The 22,428-nt window shown below is 54.0% G+C and overlaps 1 protein-coding gene across 7 annotated transcripts in view; it reads right to left on the reverse strand.

Moving 5' to 3' along the window:
- Window positions 1-22,428, reverse strand: part of PIK3R6 (phosphoinositide-3-kinase regulatory subunit 6) — a 56,383-nt gene that overhangs the window by 16,940 nt on the left and 17,015 nt on the right. Inside the window, exons 3-13 of one of the 7 annotated variants that reach the window (XM_025428396.3) lie at window positions 15,163-15,246; window positions 14,624-14,715; window positions 14,080-14,128; window positions 13,184-13,316; window positions 12,592-12,661; window positions 11,453-11,636; window positions 6,225-6,390; window positions 5,160-5,246; window positions 3,837-4,260; window positions 3,389-3,467; window positions 2,560-2,682 (exon numbers count right to left, since the gene is read on the reverse strand). In XM_025428396.3, coding sequence (XP_025284181.3) covers window positions 2,560-2,682; window positions 3,389-3,467; window positions 3,837-4,260; window positions 5,160-5,246; window positions 6,225-6,390; window positions 11,453-11,636; window positions 12,592-12,661; window positions 13,184-13,316; window positions 14,080-14,128; window positions 14,624-14,715; window positions 15,163-15,246 — 1,491 coding nt within the window. Of the gene's footprint in view, window positions 1-2,559; window positions 2,683-3,388; window positions 3,468-3,836; window positions 4,261-5,159; window positions 5,247-6,224; window positions 6,391-11,452; window positions 11,637-12,591; window positions 12,662-13,183; window positions 13,317-14,063; window positions 14,133-14,623; window positions 14,716-15,162; window positions 15,382-22,428 lie in introns of those variants that run through there. The other 6 variants (XM_025428395.3, XM_025428398.3, XM_049110208.1 and 3 more) reach the window with 6 other exon arrangements.

Here is a 22,428-nt window from a genome sequence, read left to right on the forward strand (position 1 = left end):
GGAGACCACGGAGAAAAGTAGGGACAAAAGAGCACAACTGAGACCTGCACCAGACATTCTTCCTCTAATAGCCTCTATGTTTTGAGAAAAAGTATTTTATTTTTTTTAATTAAAAAAAAATTTTTTATGATAGTCACACACACACAGAGAGAGAGAGAGAGAGAGAGAGAGAGAGAGAGAGGCAGAGACACAGGCAGAGGGAGAAGCAGGCTCCATGCACTGGGAGCCCAACGTGGGATTCGATCCCGGGTCTCCAGGATCGTGCCCCGGGCCAAAGGCAGGCGCCATACCACTGCACCACCCAGGGATCCCGAGAAAAAGTATTTTAATACCCAGCTAAACAGTCTTCTGTGTCTACACACAAATACATTTTCTGGGTAAGCAATCATTTGGAAAACAGGCCTCCCCCCCCCACGTCTATTAGAAGTTTCAAGAAAGCACCCCAATCCATCAGGTGATAAAACAACATGAAGATCACAGTAGAGTGTCAAGTTAGAAATAAGGTACCTAAAATCAAGAGGATCCCCCCTTTTTTAAAAAAAAAGATTTTTATTTATTTGAGAGAAAGAGTGCGAGTGAGCAAGCGCAAGTAGGCAGAGTGGCAGGCAGAGGGAGAGGGAGAAGCGGATACCCTGCTGAGCAGGGAGTCTGATACAGAATTCGATCTCAGGACTCATAATCTGAGCCAAAGGGAGATGCTCAATCAACCGAGCCACCCAGGTGCCCCAAGATGTTCCTTTTATAGAGGAGGACCTGCTGCCCAGATATAAGGGGAGAGAGACACCATTCACAATAGCAAGAAAAAAACTATGAAACATAAGGAGGAAATTTAGCCAGAAATGGGTAAAAGCACCATGATGGCAGTGCACAGCTATCCTGAGAGATACATAAGAAGACTTCCCTACATGAAAATAAACACTGTGCTCCCAGAGAGGGCAGCTTAACACGCTAAAAGAGGCTGGCTCTCAGGACATCTGGGTGGCTTGGTGGTTGAACCTCTGGCTTCAGTTTAGGTCATGACCCTGGGGTCCTGGGATTGAGTCACACATTGGGCTCCCTGTATGGAGCCTGCTTATCCCTCTGCCTGTGTCTCTGCCTCTCTCTCTCTCTCTCATGAATAAAATAAATAGAATCTAAAAAAAAAAAAAAAAAGGCTGACTCTCCTCCAAATTTCAATCAAAATCCCAAGGAGAGAGATTAAATTAAAAAAAAAAACTTGACAAAATTTCTAATATTTATCTGGAAACAAACACAAACATAGTCTGAAACATTTTCAAGAAGCCAAGTAACGGGGTGTACGCTTACCCTGCCAACTATTAAAATGCAAAAGTGCTAATGGGGCCGGAAATGAATGGATCAACGAGAAAGCATAAGCATCCTGAAATAAACTCAGGCATCTGTAAAAATTTAGTAGACGATAAAAGTGGCATTTCAGACTGACGGGGCAAGATGGCTTAGGCAATAAATAGCTTTATGACAACTGGCTAAACATTTGGGGAAAAAAAAGAAATTTGCATGCTTCCCACTAAACCCTGAAATTGATCTCACAGGCAGGTTATTTAAATGTAAAAACGGAGACATTAGAAGGTACAGGAGGTGATCAGCATATATCTAGGATATAATTTAATTAGCATTGAGAAGACCTTCCTGAGCAGGAAGGTATCACAAAGGATAAAAGTTCCTTGTATAACTACATAAAATTATCAAACTTCCGTAAGTCAAAAAAACCAAACCCACTACTGACGAAATTGACAAATGAGTAACAAAGTGGTGAAAAAAAATGTCTCCAACACCCAAAATGGTGAAGAGTCTCTTAATATCAGGGGTGCCTGCCTGGCTGACTCAATCTCAGGGTGGGGAGTTTGAGCCCCACATTGGGAGTAGAATTTACTCGAAATAATAATAATAATAAAAGATTCTCTTACTAGATGAAGGCTTTTTCAAGTCAGTAAAGGATGGGAGCATCGTCCCTACCGCCCAGGAGGGTTGGAGGTGAGGGCATGGTTTGTGGTCAAGAGGACCTGCTCTGGCCTCAAGCTGTCTGGTTCCGAGTGGGACTCCACCTCTCCTTTTGCCAAATTAGGACAAAGTCACCTAATTTCTTTGTGTCCCAGGGGCTCGACCTGTCACAACGGGGACGTGGCCACAGTAGCACCTGCCAACAGGAGTGTCGGCTTGGCAGGGCTGCAGAGCGCCAGTGCTCGCAACATCGTCTGGCATGTGGGAGCACGCAGTCATACAGAGAAACCATCCCGGGAAGCTCAGAAAAGAAGAAACAAAATTGACACAAAATTGGCCCAAAATTGGCCTCCAGGCTGATGGAAGAAGGCCTCAGTTCATCTTTTCCCCAGTGTCCCACCCACAGCAGGTGCTTGCTAGGAGCTCCGAGGGCATTTCCACCCTAACCGTTTAGGGCTCCTCTCCTGTGTTCCCTTCCAGTCCCATCCCACCCTGGGGGGACCCCTGGGGCAGACTCCTGAGATTGAGAGTCAAGGGTGGGATCTGAAAACGGCCTCCTCCCACCTGCCTCCCTCCTCACCCCGCAGCCTCTCCCCCTACCATCTCTGCCAGCTTGTGGATGGCCGGGCACAGTGTGTTGACAGTGCTCTCGTACCACGGGTCTGCGCGGCCCAGGAACGTGGCCAGCTCCCTGAGCTCCGAATGTCTGCACGACGCTGGCTTCTGGGGACGAGGGGATGGGGCAGACCCATCAGGCTTGGTCTCTGGCACCTTCTTCCTGGCCAGAGGGTCCCTGGGGCAAACAGCCCCATCACTGAACCCCTTGGGACCTCAGTTCCTCTGCCACGTGGAGAGGATTAGGTTTACACCTTCGGGGAAGCTGGGATACCTTCGGCTGAGGGCCACTTGCCCGGGACACTGAAGAGTGACCATCATCAGCCTTGCAAGTTGAGCGACAAGGACTGCTTTGCTTTTAACGCTGCCCAAAAAGCAAGCAGACTGCCCGACAACAGAAATGCAGAGCTGCAAGGCTGAGCGTGTCCGCCCTGCCCTCATCCATAAACGGGCTCCCACTGCCTGAGGTTTCTTTTTAGGGGACCCCGGGAAGTGTGCTCTGCGTGTGCGCGAGCCTCTGTTTGAGAAGAAGCTTGCAATGACGTCCCTTAGAAAGGCAAAAGAAAATCCAGCAACGGGCAGGCTAGCCCCATGGGGGGATGTTGGGCCTCCAGGGCCCCCGTCCGGGGGTTCTGGAGGGTTCTGGGGGCTTCTAGAAGGCATCCCCCAGCCCCGTATCCTAAAGAGGGTTGATCCTATCCCTGGGAGCCCAGGATGGGGGGCCAGCGGGGGCCCAGCGCAGCCCCTCCCCGCGCCCCTGCTGCGGGCAGCCCCCTCCCCCCTCCCCCCTCCCCGCGCGCCCCTGCCCAGCCACCTCAGGCGCCAGTACGGGGATGTAGTACAGCTGCAGGCTGAGTCTGGGGGTGAGGCAGAACTTCTGAGTCTCTCGTTTCCTGGCAAAGGGGGGGGGGGCAGAGCGTGGGGGGGCGGGCAGGTGTTGCGGCCTCCCGCGGTTCCTCATCCTGGCTCTGATTACCGATCACCTCTGGCCGCGGCACGGGGTAATCAACCCCTCCGAGCCTGTCTGCTCATCTACAGAACGGGCGCAGCAGCGCCTGTCCTGGGGGGCGGTGGCGAGGGTTGCGGGGCTCACGGGACACGAGTGCGCGGAGCCGGCGAGCACGGGGGTCCGCGGCGGGGATGCACTGCGTCTACCCCAGCCGGTGATGCCTGGGGCTCCCCTGTGCCCCGGCCAGCACCCCACCCAAGCTGCCCACCCTCTGCCCCCCGCCCCCACCCCCGCCGCCGCCCCGGGGCCCTACCTGAGGCAGTGGTAGGCCTGTGCCAGGCGCCCCAGCATCCTGTCGTCCCCCAGCACCAGCACCCTGGCCGTGTGAAGCCGGGAGACGCCGGGCACCAGCTCCCCGACCCCGCCGGGCACCCCCGTCCTGCGGTGCAGCCCCTGCGGCCCGGCCCAGCACGCAGGCATCGCCACGTCCGGGGGCCACACCCGCTTCCTGATGCCCCCCTTGCGCTGCAGCCCGGCGCGCTCCGTCTCGGGGCTGTCCGGTCCCGGGGGCTCGTCGGCCCCCGAAGGGAGGTCCCGCTCGATGCCGCTGTCGGTGGACAGCATGGACGCCCGGGCCAGCTCCCGGTCTGGCCACAGGCCCTGCAGGTCCAAGGCCTCCAGGTCGGCGCTCAGGCGCACTTGGGATCTCGGGCGCAGGAAGAGGACCAGTTCCTTCCCTGGGACACAGAGAATGAGGGGACCGTCAGGGCATAGAGGTTAGGAGAGGCTGGCTGGGCCTGTGTGTTCCGCCTCACCCAAACCCCGTTCAGCCGACTAGAAGCCCCACAAGATGCCCCACCAAGGAACAAAGATTCTGGGGACTACAAAGATGGAGAACCCTGACTATTCCTGCCACCTCTTGCTGGGTTCCCCTAGTGAGCAGATCAAAGGCTCTGAGAAGTCCTGTAGCAGAAAAGTCAGCTTCACTCAGTACCTCTTGCTTCTCCGACCCTGGAGTCCTCATTAGCTTCTTCCCTTCTTCCCACTGTCTGTGGCTTTCCCTGGGACACAGAGAGCAGACCCTACATGTGCCAGGAAAGACTTCCAGACTTTTCTAATCTACTTTTGTTTGATTTCCCATGAGAAAACTGAGTCAGTCTAGGATGGCCCAGGACCTGAAAGGAAGTTTCAGGACGTGAACCCAGTTCACTAGCTCAGCACTTGGCACCATAATCTGCACCTCCCCCGCCCCCACATCTGCCTTGAGAAGAGTTGGGGACAGCCAGATGGGACAGTGGTGTGGACGGAAGTGCCAGGCAGGCAGGTCTCCCTGGAAGACCCCCTCCAGTTGCTGGAACTGTAACTTTTTTGGTGACAGCCTCCTTCTTGGGGACATTGATTGTCTGTTGGCATCAACATGAGCATGTGGCACGTCCTGGACACAGCCCGCATTAGTTGGTGGCTAATGCACTGAGCTATTCTGATAGAGAGACAACGGATCCTTCCAGATGTGCAAAACAGCTCAGGGAGTCAGGGGCATACAGATGAACGCACACACACACGCACAGACATACAGACACACACACCTCTATTCCCAGCCAGCTCCCCACGGGCAGGGGCGAGGCATGGCACTTACAGAGCTGCTCCTCATCGGTCCACAGGTGGAAGGTGATGTGGGGGCTGGGCAGAGGGATGCTTGGCTGTGGGTCCTGCAGGGGGTCACCTGAAGGAAGCAGAGAGCTGTGGGATTCTCCTCTGGCCTCCCTGCTCCCACTCCTGTAGGGCCCAGAGGGGGTGCCGAGACCCTCTCTCCCCTACGGTCCAGCCCCAGCTTCCTCTCCGCCGCATCAGCTCATCCAGGGAGCCAACAGCACACCTGTCCCCTCTGAGCCCGACGCTGTTCAGCTTCCCCATTTCCTGCAAACTTCCTAGCTCTGCCATGAGGACCCTTCATGTCCTGAAACCGGCTCAGGGTCTTTTGGGACCTTTCCTCTAGGGCTCGCCCCTTCCTGCTAACCCCGAGCCCGAAGCGCAGCCAGGGCGCCTTTCCTGCCACTGTGTTTCTACGGCGCAGCCTGGCACTCGTTCCCCCCTCTGCCTCCTAGGAGCTGGGTGAGGTTGGGCCCGACTTTTCAGCATCTTTCTAACTCAGGCTTCTTATCTGTAAAACGGGAGATAATTTCTATCTCAGAAGTTCACTTTGATGATTGAGGTCATATTTAAATATACATCAGGGGCACCTAGGGGGCTCAGCGGTTGAGCATCTGCCCTTGGCTCAGGGCGTGACCCCAGGGTCCTGGGATCAGGTCCTGCGTCGGGTTCCCCGCAGGGAGCCTGCTTCTCCCTCTGCCTGTGTCTCTCTGTGTGTCTCTCATGAATAAATAACTAAAATCTTTATATATATATATATATATATATATATATATATATATATATATATATATATATGAATTATATATAATTCCTATTTATAATCCTTGATATATCCCTATATCTATCAAGTGCCCAGAACAGCAGCTGGGGTGGAGGACATCAGCAGCGTTAGCAGGTGTTAGCTGTCCTAGTGACCAAACCACCCACCTTCTGAGCCCAGGACCTTCCAAGTTCCCGGGGTTGGGGCGCCCCAGGTCGTCCCCCCGCCGCCTCAGCGGCAGGTGCAGCGCTGCTCTCTGGCGCCCCCTGCAGGCCCCCGCCCGCTTACCGCAGTAGCGTCCCCTGGCGGCGGCCGCCGGCCCCAGCAGCGAGCAGTAGATCTCCTCCAGCCTCTCCTGGTGTCCCTCGCGGCTCGGGCTGGGGTCGCTGGCCATCTGCTCCACCGCTGCCACCACAGCGTGGAAATAGCGCTCCAGGGCGCCGCGAGGGCTGGCCTGCCAGGGAGCGGCGCCAGAGCCTGGGTCCCGGGCCCAGCACTACCCACCCAGCCCAGCCCCGACATTCCCCCATGCTGCCTGCACCTGCGGGTCCCCTCTGTCCCTCACACCATGGCCACCTGCAATGTCGGAACCCCCAGAGGGGGCAGGGATCGCCATCCTTGGACACCCCCGTCCCCCCCCCCCCCGGCCCCCGGATGCAAACTCCAGGAAGGCAGGGCTTCGTATGCTTACAGCTGCACCCAAAACACCTCTGGGCACATACCTGATGCTCAAGAAAGAGTTGCTGAGGATTTCCTAAACTTCTATCATTCGTATGCTACCTTGACATACCACCTATACGAGTATTCACTTGCCGTTTTTCTTTCAATCAGCACTTTTTTTTTTTTTTTTGGTTCTAAACTATTTCAGAGGGACAATTTATGTTGCTACTTTATATAAAAAGGCTAGGGTCATGCATGCTACACCGACAGTTACAAAGGTGACTATAACGATTACAAAATACTATTCTTAAGTTTTAGCCAGGTACTGTGGTCTACCAAGGCTTTAGAACTTGAAGCTTTCTCTCTCTCTTAAGATTTATTTATTTGCTTTAGAGAGAGCGAGTGCATGCGTGCCAGGGTGTGGGGCAGGGAAAGTCTCAAGCAGACTTGCATTATGGGGCTCAATTTCACGACCCTGAGATCACAACCTGAGCCTCAACCCAGGGTAGGAGGCTTAACCAAGCCATCCAGGTATGCCTGCTTCCTTCTTTTAAGGGAAGTCAGTGTTAAAGAAGTTGGTGGGGGGCACCTGAGTGGCTCAGTGGTTAAGCATCTGCCTTCGGCTCACGTCATGATCCGGGGGTCCTGGGATCGAGTCCCCCATCAGGCACCCTGCATGGAGTCTGCTTCTCCCTCTGCCTGTGTCTCTGTCTGTATCTCTCATGAATAAATAAAATCTTTTTTTTTTTTAAAAGGAAGTTGGAGGTAAAGCACCAAGCTGAGCCTTTCTCCTTAATGGAAATTAATAGAAAGAGGTTTTGTAAGTCTGTGCATTCCATGCCCTGGCCTGGCTGCCTCCTGCGGTAGAGTGCTGACACTCTAAGAACCAGTGCCCTAGATTATGTTCCCTGGCCATCTTCCCTCACCCCCACCCACCACCACCACCAAATCCCATCTCATAGTTTAGAAGATGCAGGTCTCCAGGACGGCTGGAGGTGCTCAGTCGGTTGAGCCTCTGGCTCTCGATTTGGGCTTGGGATGTGGTCTGGGGGGTTGTGGTATCAGGCCATGGTAGGCTCCATGTTCAGCATAGAGTCCTCCTATCTCTCCTTATGCTCCTCCACTCTCTCTCTCTCTCAAATAAATCTTAAAAAAAAAAAAAAAAAAGACAACGATGAGGGGCTCTAACAAGAACATGGGCAGGCACAGCAGGGCCTGTTCTCACCTCTGTTCTATGCTAGGGGTCTGCCAAGCAGGTTCCTAACTTCCTGAGTGAGAGAGAGCAGATTATTCTGAGTAGCTAGGGCTCCAATAAATATTTGCGGAATGAACAAATAATGCAATTAGAGGGATACAGAGTCAGAGTTGGAAGGGGTCATAGGATCCATGTCATCTTGTTGCTTAATTTATAAATATATCAATTAAATATTTACTGAGCACCTGTTGTGAGCCAGGTATTGTTTTAGGTGCTGGGATTCAGATAAAAATGCCTGTCCTCAGGGAGTTTGTATTACAGTGTACCTCTTTCTTTCTCTGTGATAATAAAGATAAGTAAACTTCATAGTGTGATAAATAACAGCTAAAGGGGAAAATGTGCAGAGAAGAAGAATGTGAAATTGGAGAGAGGGGCTGAAATTTTAGATAGAGTGATCAGAGAAGTCTCCGCAACAGGTGACTCTTGAGTAAAGTCCTAACGGAAGTGAAAGAGAGAGCTATGTTATCTGAGAGGACATCCCAAGCATAGGGAACCGCAAGTGCAAAGGCCCTGGGGTGTAAGCACATCTGGTGTGTTTGAGGAACAATAAGGAGACCTGTGTAGCTGGAGCAGAGCACAGGAATGGGAGAGTATAGATGATGAAAACAGATGGAATCAAAGGGGAAATGAGGTGGTGGGACAGATCTTGAGGGTCTTGTAGGCCATTGTAACGACTTTGGCTTTGACCCTGGGTGAGGTGGTGTGATAAATGCCATGGTGACCACGCAGATCCCTGTCTTCGGGCCTGAGGCACTCCTGAGCCCCGCTGCTGGGAGTGTTGGCAGCCACCAGAGGTCCCCTGAGTCCCCTCTCCAAAATTGGTCTCAGGGCAGCCTGGGTGGTTCAGCGGTTTAGCGCCGCCTTCAGCCCAGGGCGTGATCCTGGAGACCTGGCATCGAGTCCCACGTCAGGCTCCCTGCATGGAGCTTGCTTCTCCCTCTGCCTGTGTCTCTGCCTCTCTCTCTCCCTGTGTCTCCATGAATTTAAAAAAAAAAAAAATCTCAAAATTGGTCTCAGCCGAAGAAAGCCACCTCCATGGTCCGGCCCCATCCCTGTGGACACCCGACACCCCACTTCCCATAGCTAGAAGATGTGGAAGTATAAAGTCCTGGCCCAGAAATCTTTATTTTTAAAGATTTGAGGGGGGGCACCTGGGTGGTTCAGCAGTTGAGCATCTGCCTTTGGCTCAGGGCATGATCCCGGGGTCCTGGGATCGAGTACCGCATCAGGCTCCCCGCAGGGAGCCTGCTTCTCCCTCTGCCTGTGTCTCTGCCTCTCTCTGCATCTCTCATGAATAAACAAAATAAAATCTTAAAAAAAAAAAAAAAAGGCCCAGTCTGTCACCCTCACTTGAGATTACCCTGAAAGACTGGCTCAACTCCAGCGTTTCCTGCAGAACCAGCTGCGGGCGAACTCTGTCTGGCGCTCAGGAGACTGAAGAACATGGGAAAAGGTGACCCTGAGAGCTGGGGCTGGTCTGCAGTCCCACCGCCCACCCAGTGAAATCCAGGCTATCAGGCTGTGTCTCCAGACCCCCTGCCTCGCCTCATCCCCACATCCCTCCAGAGATCTCTGGCTTCCTGAGCCTTTACAACAATGCCTCCCCTGGTTCTTGAACTCCTGCTCTCCCCATACCCCCCACCCAGGATAACCCTGCCTGGAGACACCGCATCTCTAGCACCCAGAACACAGCGCAGAGGGGTCAGGGAGCTGGGCTGTCCCAAGCCAATCTCCCAGCCTGGAGACCTCATTAGCTAGCTGGTCCTGCTCCCCACCTGGGCCTCAGAGCAGGCCTCAGCAGATGGGATGTTAGCTGGGGGACAGATAGGCCACCAGCCTGTGACTGGCCGCGCTGCCTCGCCCAGGCTCCACAGGTCCCCAGGCCGGCAGATATGGCTGGAAACAGCATCAGTAAAGCTGCCTCTAGGGGCAGAACTCCAGATAAGGGTGCTGGAGCTCTAGGGCGGGTGGGAGGGGGTGGACAGGTGCTGGAGAGACCCAGGCAGCCCTAGCACCAGCTGCAGAGGAGCAGTGCCTGGGCGCCAAGGACATCCTAACGCCAAGCATCCACAGGTCTCTAACTGAATATCCCCCGACGCATTCCCTATAGTCTCTCCTTGTTCCTCTCCATCGCCTTCGCCCAATTTGCTACACACAAAACTAGACACTTAGAGCAGCAGGCTCTGGATAAAGGGTTGGGGGGGTGGTGCTGGGAGGGCAAAACATTTTGACTATGCCTAAAAACCCATAGCTTTTTTTTTTTTTTAACCCATAGCTTTTACTTTCAGGATTTTTTCTGTATTGCAAAATCGCCTACGTAACAGACCTGTGGATTCCAACCCTGAACCCCAGTCCACTCCTGACCTGGCACCTCTCGATCCTCCCCACTCCTGACACCCTCAAACCCAGCTCAGCCTCATTTCTAAGCCAAGCCCTGCACCCCAGATGTTTCAAACTTGGGGCTGGCATGACGCTTGGGATCAGCTGCTGCCCACATCAAGAAAAAAAAGCAAAACACTCCCACACCAAAACCAGCCTTCTTACATGTTTGACTCAGTTGTATCAAAAGGACACCTTCACCATGGCCTGTTTGGTGAGCCAAAAACAATCACCAGTCACCCAGCTGTTGGGTCAGCTGGTTGGGAAAGCTCATCCCCTCCCCGACTGAGACCCATGGCCAATCGAGGGGAGCAAGGGCTGAAACCTCCTCATTGGGGCCAGAGGTGTGTGGGCAGAAACCAACACGGCGCTTGGGTATGACTGGGGGCGCATTCCTCCATGACGTGGTCCCGTGCTGCGGGCAACCACAAAGGAAGGGGATCCTGAAGGCAGGAAGGGCTCTCGGAGAGCAGAGGAATGACGGAAAACAGTCCTCATGGCTTAAGGAAGGACCCAGCGTATACAAAGCACCGTCAAAGGAAGGATCCAAGGTGCTGGGCTCAGAGTATGGATGGAAGGTTCCAGATGGAGAGCAACAAGAGGAACAGGGCCACATCAGATGCATGGGCAAAGCAAGGTCTGAAACAGGGCTGCATGGAGGACTGACACCCCCCTTCCTGGGACAGGACAAGTGGGGGGTGGCTGACCCTTCCCCCTAGGGCACCCCCACTTCTGTAGCAGCGGCACCTGAGCTCAGAGCCTTAGCCACCATCCCACCTAGTGTCTCCAGAGGACTGGAGCTTTCCCCTTGGGAAAGATCGCCTCCCCCATGGGGCGGGGGGAGACACAGGCCCCAGGCGGCATCCCCGCCAACCCCAGAAGCCCAGCACCTGGTACAGCAACCCTTGGCTGGAGCATCTCCAATCTACTGGAGCCTCGGCCGTGTACAGGGGTGCAAGGCGGAGCCAGAGGGAAAAAATTAGGAGTGGGTGGGTGAGTGTTGGAAATGAACGAAATGCCCACCGTAGGAACAGGGGCAGGAGTTAAATAAATGACAGCGCACTCATCCGTGCAAAGATGGTTTTTTTTTTTTTTTTCCCAGATTTTCCACCGTGAGTGTGCACTCATTTTCGATCATGGGGAAAGGTGGTATGCGAACAGGGGGAGGGGAGGAACACTGGCGTGGGCATGCAGGGCCCCCTAAGGACAGGGTGGTGATTACCTTCAGCTTCCTCTGCAGGGCACTGGCATGGCATGCGTCCCCCAGGGCTGCCTGCAGGGCGTGGGAGACCACGTGGCGCATGCAGGCCTCTGGGGTCTGCTGCACCTGCGCCGCCTCGATCTCCAGCAGCAGAGCGCTGCACACAGAGGGAGAGACCAGCTCAGGATCCACGAAGAGGAACACTCTGTGGGCAGAGGTGGCGGGGAGGGTGGAAGCTGGTGAGGATGATCAGCAGGAGAAGAGCCCCCCGGATGGGGCACCCTCAGCGCCTGGCAGCCCCTAAGTGTTTTGTTCCTTCGAAAACAGGAGGCTTGAATCCAAAAGTCTATGGAAGGAACACAATAGGGAACGGTGGGGACTGTGGCAAATAGGAGCCGTCAGGGGCAGTGTGTCCCTGTTGGGTGGGGAGGGTGACAGGGGGTGCCGGTCTCACATCCAGGGAAGTCCCAACCCCAATCTTGCTCCCTGCGCCTCAGCATCATGGTCCAGGGATGAGTTTATCCTCTAGGAGGGACCCTAAATCCCTCCCGCCCAAACGAGCTCTGGACCCTGAGTGAGCCCCGTCTCCTCTCATCGCCCCATCACCAGAAAAACCAGCCTCCTGCACCTGCTCCCCTGGGTCCTTCCGCCTCCCCGCACCGCCCCCTCCATGAACACCGCCTCGAGCTTGTGCCTTCAGGTGCTAGGTCAGTGCAGGCGCCTGCAGGGCCAGAGGCAGGACGCCCCAACTCCCTCAGCCCTTCCTTCCAACGCAAAAGGTGGGCAATTCCTCAAGCTTATGCGAAGGGGCCGGGAACACACAGAGGAAAGCCCCAGATTTCACGGGGTGCTTGTGGTGCCCGCGGCTGCCTGGCTGCACACGGCACGGAGGTGGAGGACAGAACTGCAGGTGGCTCAGTTCCTGTGTCACCTTCTGCGTGTGAGCAGGATGGCTCTGGGGTCCTCCCAAGAAGAAAGACGCAGCCGGAGAAGGCCGGCCCTGCCCACCCTCGAAGATACGCTCTACTGCTGGACAAATGTCTCTGATGGAAGCTCTGCTGGGGCTGCTCTCCATCCAGCCTGGTCCCGCTCAGGGAGTGGTCACGGAGTCCCTATGCCCGGAGGGGACAGAAGGCGACAGCCTCTCTGGGGCCACTCACCTCTCCTGGTAGGGGTACAGCTCACTCGTCAGGTTCTGTTCGGCAATGACCAGCCTCTGGTACAGCGTCCCTGCAAAGCAGACCCCATCAGCCGGCCAGCCCCCAGTCTCTGAACCCCGTTCGTCACCTTCACAGAAGGTGCTAGAACCTTCTAGCTCCAGGAAGCTTGAAGAAAAAGCAAGACCATGACGGAAGTGGCGCTGCAGCTCTTACCTGGGTCAGCTCTTACTTGGATAGCTTTTATCTGGAACAGCTTTTACCTGAGGTAGTCTTTACCTGGGACAGATCTTACCTGATAGCTTTTACCTGGGGCAGCTCTCACCTGAGATAGCTTTTACCTGGGGCAGCTCTTACCTGGGATGCCTCTCATCTGAGATAGCTTTTACCTGGGGCAGTTTTACCTGGGACAGCTCTTACCTGGAACAGCTCTTACCTGAGATAGCTCTCACCTAAGATAATTTTTACCTGGGGCAGCTTTTACCTGGGGCAGCTTTTACCTGAGATAGGTTTTCACTGGAGACAGATCTTACGGGACAGCTCTTACCTGGGGCAGCTCTTACCTGGAACATCTTTTTCCTGGGGCAGCTCTTACCTGGGACAGCTGTCTCTGTTTTCAGCCTTATGGCGCAGTCCAAGGCAACCGTGCAGTAGGGGGCGGGCAGGGTTAGCAGCCTCGTGCAAAAGGTGTAGGTTCTCCGGTACAGCTCCTCCGTGATGCCGGTGGCCTGGGTGGGAGGAGTCGGGTGCTCAGAGCCCTGGGTCACCAAAGGGCTCTGGGTGGAGCTGGAGAGTGGGACGGAGGCAAGGAGGGTGGGCCTGACAACCAGACCCTCCCAGGCGAGCACCCCAGCCTCTGCTCCCAGCGCCTGTGAGATGCCTCCTCTTGGACATCCCCACTCAAGTTCAACCACCCCCATCCCCAGCCTTCTGCTGGTCGGGGGAGCACATTCCTGCAGTGGCCCAGGCTCAAAACTGGGGTATCCCGTAGGCATGATGCTTGGGTACAGTGCCGGGGAGGGGGGCTCCCCCTCCTCCATCCTGCCCCTGGATCCCAGCAGCTCCTGAGCTCCTCTTCTTGCCCCTTCGTCTCCCTCGCTGCCCACTCCCACCTATGCCACTGTTGACAGCTCTTGGTTACTGTGCCCAAGACACGATCTCTGAGGCCTGGCACTTCCCTGTGCAGGGGTCAGTGCCGCCCCCAGCGCGCAGAGGAGCAATCCCTGGGACCTCATTCCGGCCTCCCCCCGGGGCTCTGGCACATTCTGCACGCTGCCTTTCCCACTTCCCTACTTCCTCCTGGGGAACAGCCCTCCGTGGGTTAGGGAGAGGGCGTCACAGCTGGTGCAGAGAAGCCAGTTTGGGGCAGGCGATCCCAAGAGTTCTAGGCTCGCCCAGACAGAGACTGGGTGTCCCCTGAGGGAGGCGATGGTATCTGGGGTACCGCGAACCTCCAGACACTCGGCCCAGCTCACCTTAGTGAGCACGTACATTAGAGTGTGCAGCAAGGGGATGATGACGTGCCGGAGGTCTTCGCTTTCTGCCTGGAAAACAGGACACAGAGGGGCATTTACTGGGCTTGGGGACCCAGGGGGTGGGGGCATCCACTCGGGGCAGGAACTGGTGCCAAGCCCCAACGTGGAGGCTCCCAGAGTGCCGTGTTTCCCAAACGGTTGCACGCAGAGCATCGGGTGGCGTGGGGGGCACAGGAACAACGAAGAAAACATTTTCAATAGGTATGCACTCGTGTTTATCCGCGTTTTCAGTTTCTGCAAGTGGGGATTTCCATCTACGGTCACGGTCTCCAGTTTCTCTTTGCAATATGCTAGGTCAAGCGAAACCATAGGGGTCAGTGGAAAGGAAAGAAATGTCCTTATAGGAGTGCGGGACGGACACTTAGCTCCTGGAAATCATGCAGGCAACCAGTGAATGACCAGTGTCTGGGGGGGCACAGCACTGAGGAGACTGAGGCCCCAGCTGGCTTGGCCTCACCTCCCCCCAAGCCCCTCTGCCTCCCCAGAGCCCGAGAACCCACCTTCTCCAGTTCTCTGAGTAGGATGCGGACCAGCGCCGGACTCTTGGCAGGATCTCGCTCGACCTTCTTGTGCAGGGACCATCTCCACATGCCTGGCCGGGACGAAGGGGAGCCCAGCACACGCGGGCAGGACAGGGGGCTCTTAGAGGGGAGCCCCCACCCCGCTGAGCAGGACCCTGAGCCTGGGAGCCCCAGACTGTGACTCTGAGCAGCCACAGATCTGACCCCACCCTGCCACCGGGCGCCTGGCTCTGGGAAAACAGGGGTGAGCTCCTCGCAGGTGGAGAAATTCTGCTCTGCTCCCCGTTGAGGACAGCAGAGTCTCAGGGTGGTAGGGTGGGGATGTGGGGCACCCGTGGGGACAGGGGTGTGCGCGCCTGTGGCTTATGGGCTGGTAGTGTTCACATTTCAGCACATCAGGCCACGTTTCTGGAAGTCATGCGGGCCCAGAGGGTCAAGAGGAACTCTGTTTGCCAGGGGAATCGGGGAGGTGGGTGAGAAAGAGGAGGCGGGGGCCGGGGCTGCCGGCTGGCTCTTACCTTGGTTGCTCTGCAGGGCGGGGGCCTGGGCGCTGAGCTCCCGGAGCACGGCCTGTACACTCCGCTGGAGGTCCAGCTCCACATCTGGGCAGCAGGGGTAGGGCGAGCATTGAAGCCAGCCAGGAGCTTTGAAGCTCAGCGCCCCTGGCCACACTCGCCCCCACCTCTGCTCTCCCTGAGGCCCTCTTTAGCCCCATTCTGTAAGCCCCAAAATGACCCAAGAGGTGCCCCCAAGTGACCAGCTTAGAGTGAGGCCACCAGCACACGGGGCGTGCAGCAGAGCCTTTCAAGTGGCAGCTCTGCATCCCCTGCAAAAACCAGCATCCCCCAAAGCACCATGGGGGTGCTCCTGGCGGGACACAGGGCGGTTTTAGGGGGCACTCAGATGGTCTTGAGACCTGAATCATCATACACTCATTTTAATGTGTGTTCAAAAAAAAATATATGTATCACGTGTTCCTAAATGTCAAGTCAATTTCATGTCAGATAAGTACTGGGACAAGAGGGGATAGGCTGGCCCCCTCCTCAAACTTAACTCCGGCTCCTCTGGGTCAACTTCCCTACCAGGGCCCCCACCTCAGCCCGGGATTTGCCGTCCGCCTGCCCAGCCCCGTTTTAGCAGAACACTGTTAGCAGGAATCCAGAAGCTCCGTGTCTCCTCCTACTGATTCTCCACCCACTCGGCCCCCACGCGGCTCATGGGCTCATGACTCCCCAGATGTCTCTGTGTCATTCGGGGTTGAGCCCAAGCTCTGCCCCCTGTGGTGATTGTCTTGGATAAAGTCGTCTTCGCCATTTGAATGAGTGTCGTGGGATCATGCTTTCCTCGACGGTGGGATCTTGACCTGGCAAAGCGTGAGGGCGGTACAAGGGTCGGCAGCGAGGGGGCTCCTGGGCCATCTCCCACTACAGGGAGGTTAGCTGGCTGAGGGGCAGGGGTGGAGGGTGGTTGGGGGGACAGCTCTGGGCTGTGCACCTGACTGGCGCGGGGTCATGCTGCTGGCCACCGTGGCACCTCCTCCTCAAGCTGCCTGGCTTCTGCTGGGGGGGGTCCCCAACCTTCCTGCTGAGCCCCACTTGGCCACATTATCAGCGGAACTCATTTCCACCAGTTCTTCTCCTCTTTCTCCTTCCCTCGGAGCTGGACGGCCGTCAGCATCCTCTCCGTATCCTGCCCCTCGGCCGTGTCCCCACCTCAATTCCTGCGTGGCCACCCTGTCATGATGTCTGCTCCTTGGAAGCTCCAGACTCACACAGGAAGTATGAGAGACACTTCCCATGCCCTAAATTCCTCTTTACGGCTAGCTCTAACCAAGTGTTCGCCTTTATGGGCAAGGGTGCTTTCTTTGGTTGTCAGACAATAAAAACCACATGTCTCAGGGGTTCCTCTTTTGCTTGGCTGTCAGGAAACTTGCAGTCAAAGTGAGGCCCAGCCTCGAAAATCAGTTCCTCTCCGGGCCCAGGGACGTCTCCTCTTTGCTCCTCTTTGGTGTTCTTGCTCTATCTTCTACTTAGCATGTGTGGTAATTGCCTCGTATTCCTTTGGAAGTAGGCAGGATTGAAGTTGTGTGTGTGTGTGGGTTTTTTTTTTTTTTTTTAGAAAAGCAGCAGGTGGCCATTTGGGAGTCAGAATGTGTTTTGCCAAGGTGCTGGTGCTCAGGGACCATGCCCCCAGGGGGGGCTCTGGCGTGAGCTCTGCTAAGTCGGCCAGGGCCCCCTGGCTTCTCTGAGCCCCCCACCTTTCTCCTGCCTCTCCCTGGGTCCCCCCAGGACCACATTGAGGCCTGTTCCTGAGTCTCCCTGAGGCTGAGAGTGGGCAGCTGTTATGGTCGGAGTCTGTGCAACCTCCCCACTGGTGCAAGGACATCACTCAGCCTGGCACGAAGGCTGGTCACAAGCCGTCTTTCTGTCTACTATCTCTGCCTTGTGTGAAGATTGAACGAGTTAATGTGGGCCAAGTTATTAAAACATTGTGTTATGTCTACTTTCTTCCTCCCTCCTTCCCCGCCTCACCACGGACATCGGCACAGACTTAAAACAGTGACAACCACCATCTCCTCCCTGTCCCGTCCCCCACTAGAAGGGCAGCCAAGCCTTTGAGGTCTTCTGAGCCCTGGGTTCCCCTGCCTTGCACAGGGAGTTTAGCTTTTATGTTTCAGAGAAAAATAGAGAAGTTGCCAGTAGCCCCAGGAGACAACTCCAAATAAAGTCTGTTTTCAAAAGTCTGGGCAGCCGGAACCAACGCTCAGGATTTGGTCCACATCTGGCTTGCAGACGTGTTTTGTTTGGGCTCATAGAGGGTCTTGGAAAGAAAAAAAAAGGAAGGAATCAGCTGCTTACATTTACAAATCAGGAGATTTTTACATAAAAGTTTGGGTTTTTGGCATCTTTTGAAAGTCTGTGACACCAGGCGTGCATTCTCGTCACATGTGGAGATGGACAGGGCTGCGATGCCGCTGCACCCTTGAGACGGAGGCACAGCTACTCTGGTTCTTTATAGTGTCCACTGTCCTTGTTTCGCTCATTGACACCTTGTATCTGGCCCCTGGAGGCAGAGACCCCTGGCCATGGGACCGAGACAGCCAAGCTGGATTGTCTCAAAGGGATGGGGACAGAGGACATGGGAACCCAAGGGTGGGAGGCTGGGTCCCCCAGGACTGGGGACCCAGGGAAGGAGAAAGACCAGGGCTGGCTGGGACCCAGCTTACCAGGGGCAGCAGGTGATGGCAGGTGAGTGCTACACTGCGCTTCAGGGCTTCTGCTGCGGTCTCCCGGGTCACCTTTGCCAGCACTCGCTCAAGAACATCTCAAAAGAACCCCCTCTCTCCCTATAGACCACGCACACCTGGCTAACCTGTCCGGGGTGGGGTGCAATTGGGGCAGGGGCTACAGCTCCAGTGGACTGTAGACCACAATGGCTTCTTCCCATCGTGAGGACTCTGTAACCCTTGGGCTTAGAAGATGGCAAAGAGGGGAACAGCACCCCGAGTGAATGACATTGGAATTTGCACTAGTCTTGAAAACTGAGTGCTGAAAGCTGGGTTTGATGCGATTAACAAAAGAAAAAGAGATATTTCTTGTGCCTCAGGTGTCTAAGGATTGTTCATATATGACATGCATGTCTAACATTATTCCTAGAACAGCCAATAAATAAATGACATTCATAATGATTTCCCTCCCCCTCCATCCAGGAGGTGGGGTATCACTATTAGGCATCACATTACTATTAATATCTGACATTTAAATAGTGCTTGAGGGATGCCTGTGTGGCTCAGCAGTTGAGCATCTGCCTTGAGCTCAGGTTGCGATCCCAGGGTCCAGAGCCTGCTCTCCCTCTGCCTGTGTCTCTGCCTCTCTCTCTGGGTCTCTCATGAATAAATAAATAAAATCTTTAAAAAAATAAAAATAAATAGTGCTCAAAAGGCATACATGTGGAGAGTCTTACAGAGGTGTGGCAAGACAATGTTTTGTGTTCATTAAACCAATTTCAGGTTTGTCCCAGGTGGACGGGAAGACTCCATTTCCCAGACTCTCCTGCAGTTGATGGGAGCCGGGCGCTGAGTCCTGTCCCATGGAACGTGGTGGACACAACATAGGTCATAAAGTCCCCTGCACTATCCTCCACCTGTCTCTTCCCGTTCCGTGGTGACATTGGAAGCCATGTTGAAGATGACAGTGCCCCAAGAAGGAAGGGGCCTTGACCCCTGAAAGACTGGAGCCCGACTTGGATGGCAATGTGCGTGCAGAAATAAGCATTCGTTGTGCCGATCGACTGACATTGGGATCATTTGTTAGAGCAGCTAACCTTCTTTAGACAGACTCGTGGACGTGCAGAGTTTTCTGGTGTATTATCTCGGACTCTGAGCAGAGCCCTGGGAGTCTGGCAGGGCCAGTACTGTTCTCTCTGGTTCTCTGGTTTTTTGTTTTGTTTTGTAGATTCCAGGTTGAGAGCTCTTAACCTCCGCCCCATCTTGCCTCTCCAAACACCTCGGAGGCACTCGTCCCATTTGACAGCTGGGGGAAAATGAGGCTCAGAGGGGAGAGGTGATTTGTGTATGGCCAAGAGCTATTGGAGCAGAGCTTTCTCTTTGCCAGATGCTCCTCTTCTAAAACTACATGCTTGTAGGTGCCCAATTCACCTGCTTACCCAGAAAAGGGAGAAGAACATACGTCTGTCTCTGTGTGTCTGGGCTTTGAATACCAAAAGCCAATGCGTTGAATAGTTGCCTGGGAAAAAAGAGTCCCCGCTCTCAAGGCAGCTCAAGATCCACTCTTTGATTTCAGACCATTTGGGGCTGTAGTGATATTTGGCAATTCCAGCTCCGTGTTGGCCCCATGATCCCAGACAGAATCAGATCACTCCCAAGCCCCTCATAGGATGACTGCCTTTTCTCTCCTCAATCTTGGCTGCATAGAAGAACCACCCAGAAATCTGTAAAAAACACTAATGTTAGCCCACCCCAAACCACTCTAAATCAGATATCTGAGGGTAGGGTAGGGACTAATACTGTTTTTTTGTTTTTATGTTTTTTTTTTAGGAGCCCTCCCAGAATAGTCTAGTGGATAGTTAAGTCCTCCTACCTGGACCTCATGGACTGCCCTGTCTAATGAGAATTACTGTCTTGGGTGATATGCTTCGAGTTCTGGACAATTGACCTATTAGTCATGGAAAGAGTCAAGGGCTCAGATGCTCAGAGTCCACAGAGGACAATCATCCCTGTGTGTAGGATGAAGGTCACAGGGTCAGAATGGCTTCTCCCTGGCTGTCACCATGGTGGGAAGAGATACAAAGAGTATAATTGGAGAAAGCTGATTTTTATTGTGGCTGTTTCTTAGCATATTTTGCAATAGGGGTGGCATTTGTTCAGAAATGTGACCCTGAGACCCAGTAGACACCAGTGTTGTAGCTCTCCTGGGGTCCAGCCTTGACATGAATAAAATCTTCTAAGACGAGATGCCTGAGTGGCTCAGTGGTTGAGCATCTGCCTTCTACTCAGAGTGTGACCCTGGGGTCCTGGGATCAAGTCCCACATCGGGCTCCCTGCAAGGAGCCTGCTTCTCCTTCTGCCTATGTCTCTGCCTCTCTCTGTGTGTCCCTCATGAATGAATGAATGAATAAATCTTTAAAAAAAATCTAAGATTTTTCCAAGCAGACCAGTCTGGGTCACCCCATACCTACTTGTCATAGTTCATTTTATGTGGGATATTGGTTTTCTTCCTGCCTTTGGACTGGAACTACACCATCAGCTCTCCTGGGTCTACTGCTTGCCAATGGCAGATCTGGGGACTTGTCAGGCTTCAAAACAATGTGAGCCAATTCCTTATAATAAATCTCATTCTATGCATGTGTAAACGATAGGATACCCCTACTAACACACCCATCAGAATGGGGAAGTCTCGGAAGAATAATCAAACTTAGTCCTTCCTCAGCCTTCTTCTGTTCAGGAGTGGAATTGGGGGTGGTGGTGGATGTGTCCATCCAGATGCAAGGGTTACAGGGGTAACCCTTGGTACACACAGAATTATTGCCAAAGAGGTTGACTTTGTAATTCCCAAGGGATGTTCCCCTAAATCTAGAGTATTGAAAAGAATCACCCTTTTCTATGTTCTGGGTGTCAGCCATCCGAATCAGCATCCCCTCCCTGGGAAGGAAATGGAAACTTACCAATAAACTCTTTCTGGTCTGTTCTCTTTTAAAATCACTATAAAATCACTAACCCCGGGTTCCATTTCCTCATGCTGTGGCCTTTCTCTGACCTTGGCCCCTGAGCTAGGGTCCATCCTCCCAGATCCCATGAGTCCCCACACATTGATCACCTGGACCTCATGGACTGCCCTTCCAACCAGAGCTGAGGACTCATCGGGGGTCCTCTGGTGCGCAGACAGCTGTCTCAGCACCTCAGCCGCTCACTGAAATCTAGGCTCAGCACCCAAACACGCCATCAGCTGCAGTAATGTGGCTCACTTTTCTTCCATCCCATGCCGGACCTCCTTACTCTCATGGAACAAAGGCTCAGATTGTTCTAACAATGTTTGTAATCATGGCCCCTGTTGGCAGGGATAGCAAAGTAACAATAGCTTTGGTGCTTTTGCAACATTGCTTTTTTGCAACCCTCAAGATAAATACCTTACTTTTCAGGTGCCCCTCTTCTTAACACTATAATGACAGAACCGCTTAGGGCTATAGGAAGGTGGGAAAGGCTAATAAACGTTTGTAATTTGGGGAGACAGCCCGTAAAACTGCAGTTCTGATCATGATGGGAAAAGTTCCCTTCAGAGCTCTCAGGGATCGACTTTTGGGATGTTTCCTTCTGCCCATTTGATTTGAGTGGCTGGGCGGGCAGGGTGGGGACTTCATCCTTCACGTCTCTGGTGGTGGATGTCTGTGGTTTCTCCTGCCCAGAGATCCTCCCTGCTTTGTCTGGGTCTCGGAGTGGGCACAGGACCAAGCTGGCCAGTAGACTCTCCCTCCAGGTGAACCCCTGTGCAGATGATGGTCAGCAGGGAAGAATGCGTGGTGCGCTCTCCAAGGTCACCATCTACCTCTTCCTGTCCTGGTGGCAAGTCCACTCCATTCTCTGCCTTTGCTGGTGCCTGAGGCTTCAGCTGTTCCTTCAATGCTTGGCCACTCTTTACTTTTGAAGATTAAACTTGCCATATGGGTTTCTACTGGTTGTACCCAAAGAAACTTTATTGGCATACCTCTCTTCCTAAAACACAGCATGGTGTGCACCTATTGTTATAATTAAAGTCAGTGCAAAATAAATTGGTTTTGAAATATGTGGAATTTCACCATGCTGGTTCCACCCCCCTCCTCCCAGTGCAAACCACAGATGGTTAAAGACAACCTGGAATATCACACCAGGATTCACGGGCTTGCCTGGTTCAGATGGAGCTGCTTCTGGCTGGGTGAGGCTCTATGACAGTGGATATGTGTAGAAAGGATGCGTGTCTTAGGGATGGTAACAACCTGGTAGCTGCACCAGCTTTGGGTGTGCTCTCCCCTCAGGATAGGGGTCTTCAAGGGCATTAGGGTCTAAGCTTCATGAGGAGTGCTCTGGAACTTTGTGGGTGACTATTAAGTGATACACATCTTGAGAGGGCCATCTCTCCTTGCTGTCCCAGATTGATAAAGCATGAAGAGTCTGGGTTTTGGAACGAGCTAGATCTTGGTTCTCATCCTGGCTCTGCCACTTACTAGCTGTGTAGCTTTGAGTGAATTACCTAACTAACCTCTTTGAGCCTCCATTCCCCTTTCAGTAAAAC

The sequence above is a fragment of the Canis lupus genome, chromosome 5 (genome assembly GCF_003254725.2).
Source record: "Canis lupus dingo isolate Sandy chromosome 5, ASM325472v2, whole genome shotgun sequence".
Lineage (NCBI taxonomy): Eukaryota > Metazoa > Chordata > Mammalia > Carnivora > Canidae > Canis > Canis lupus.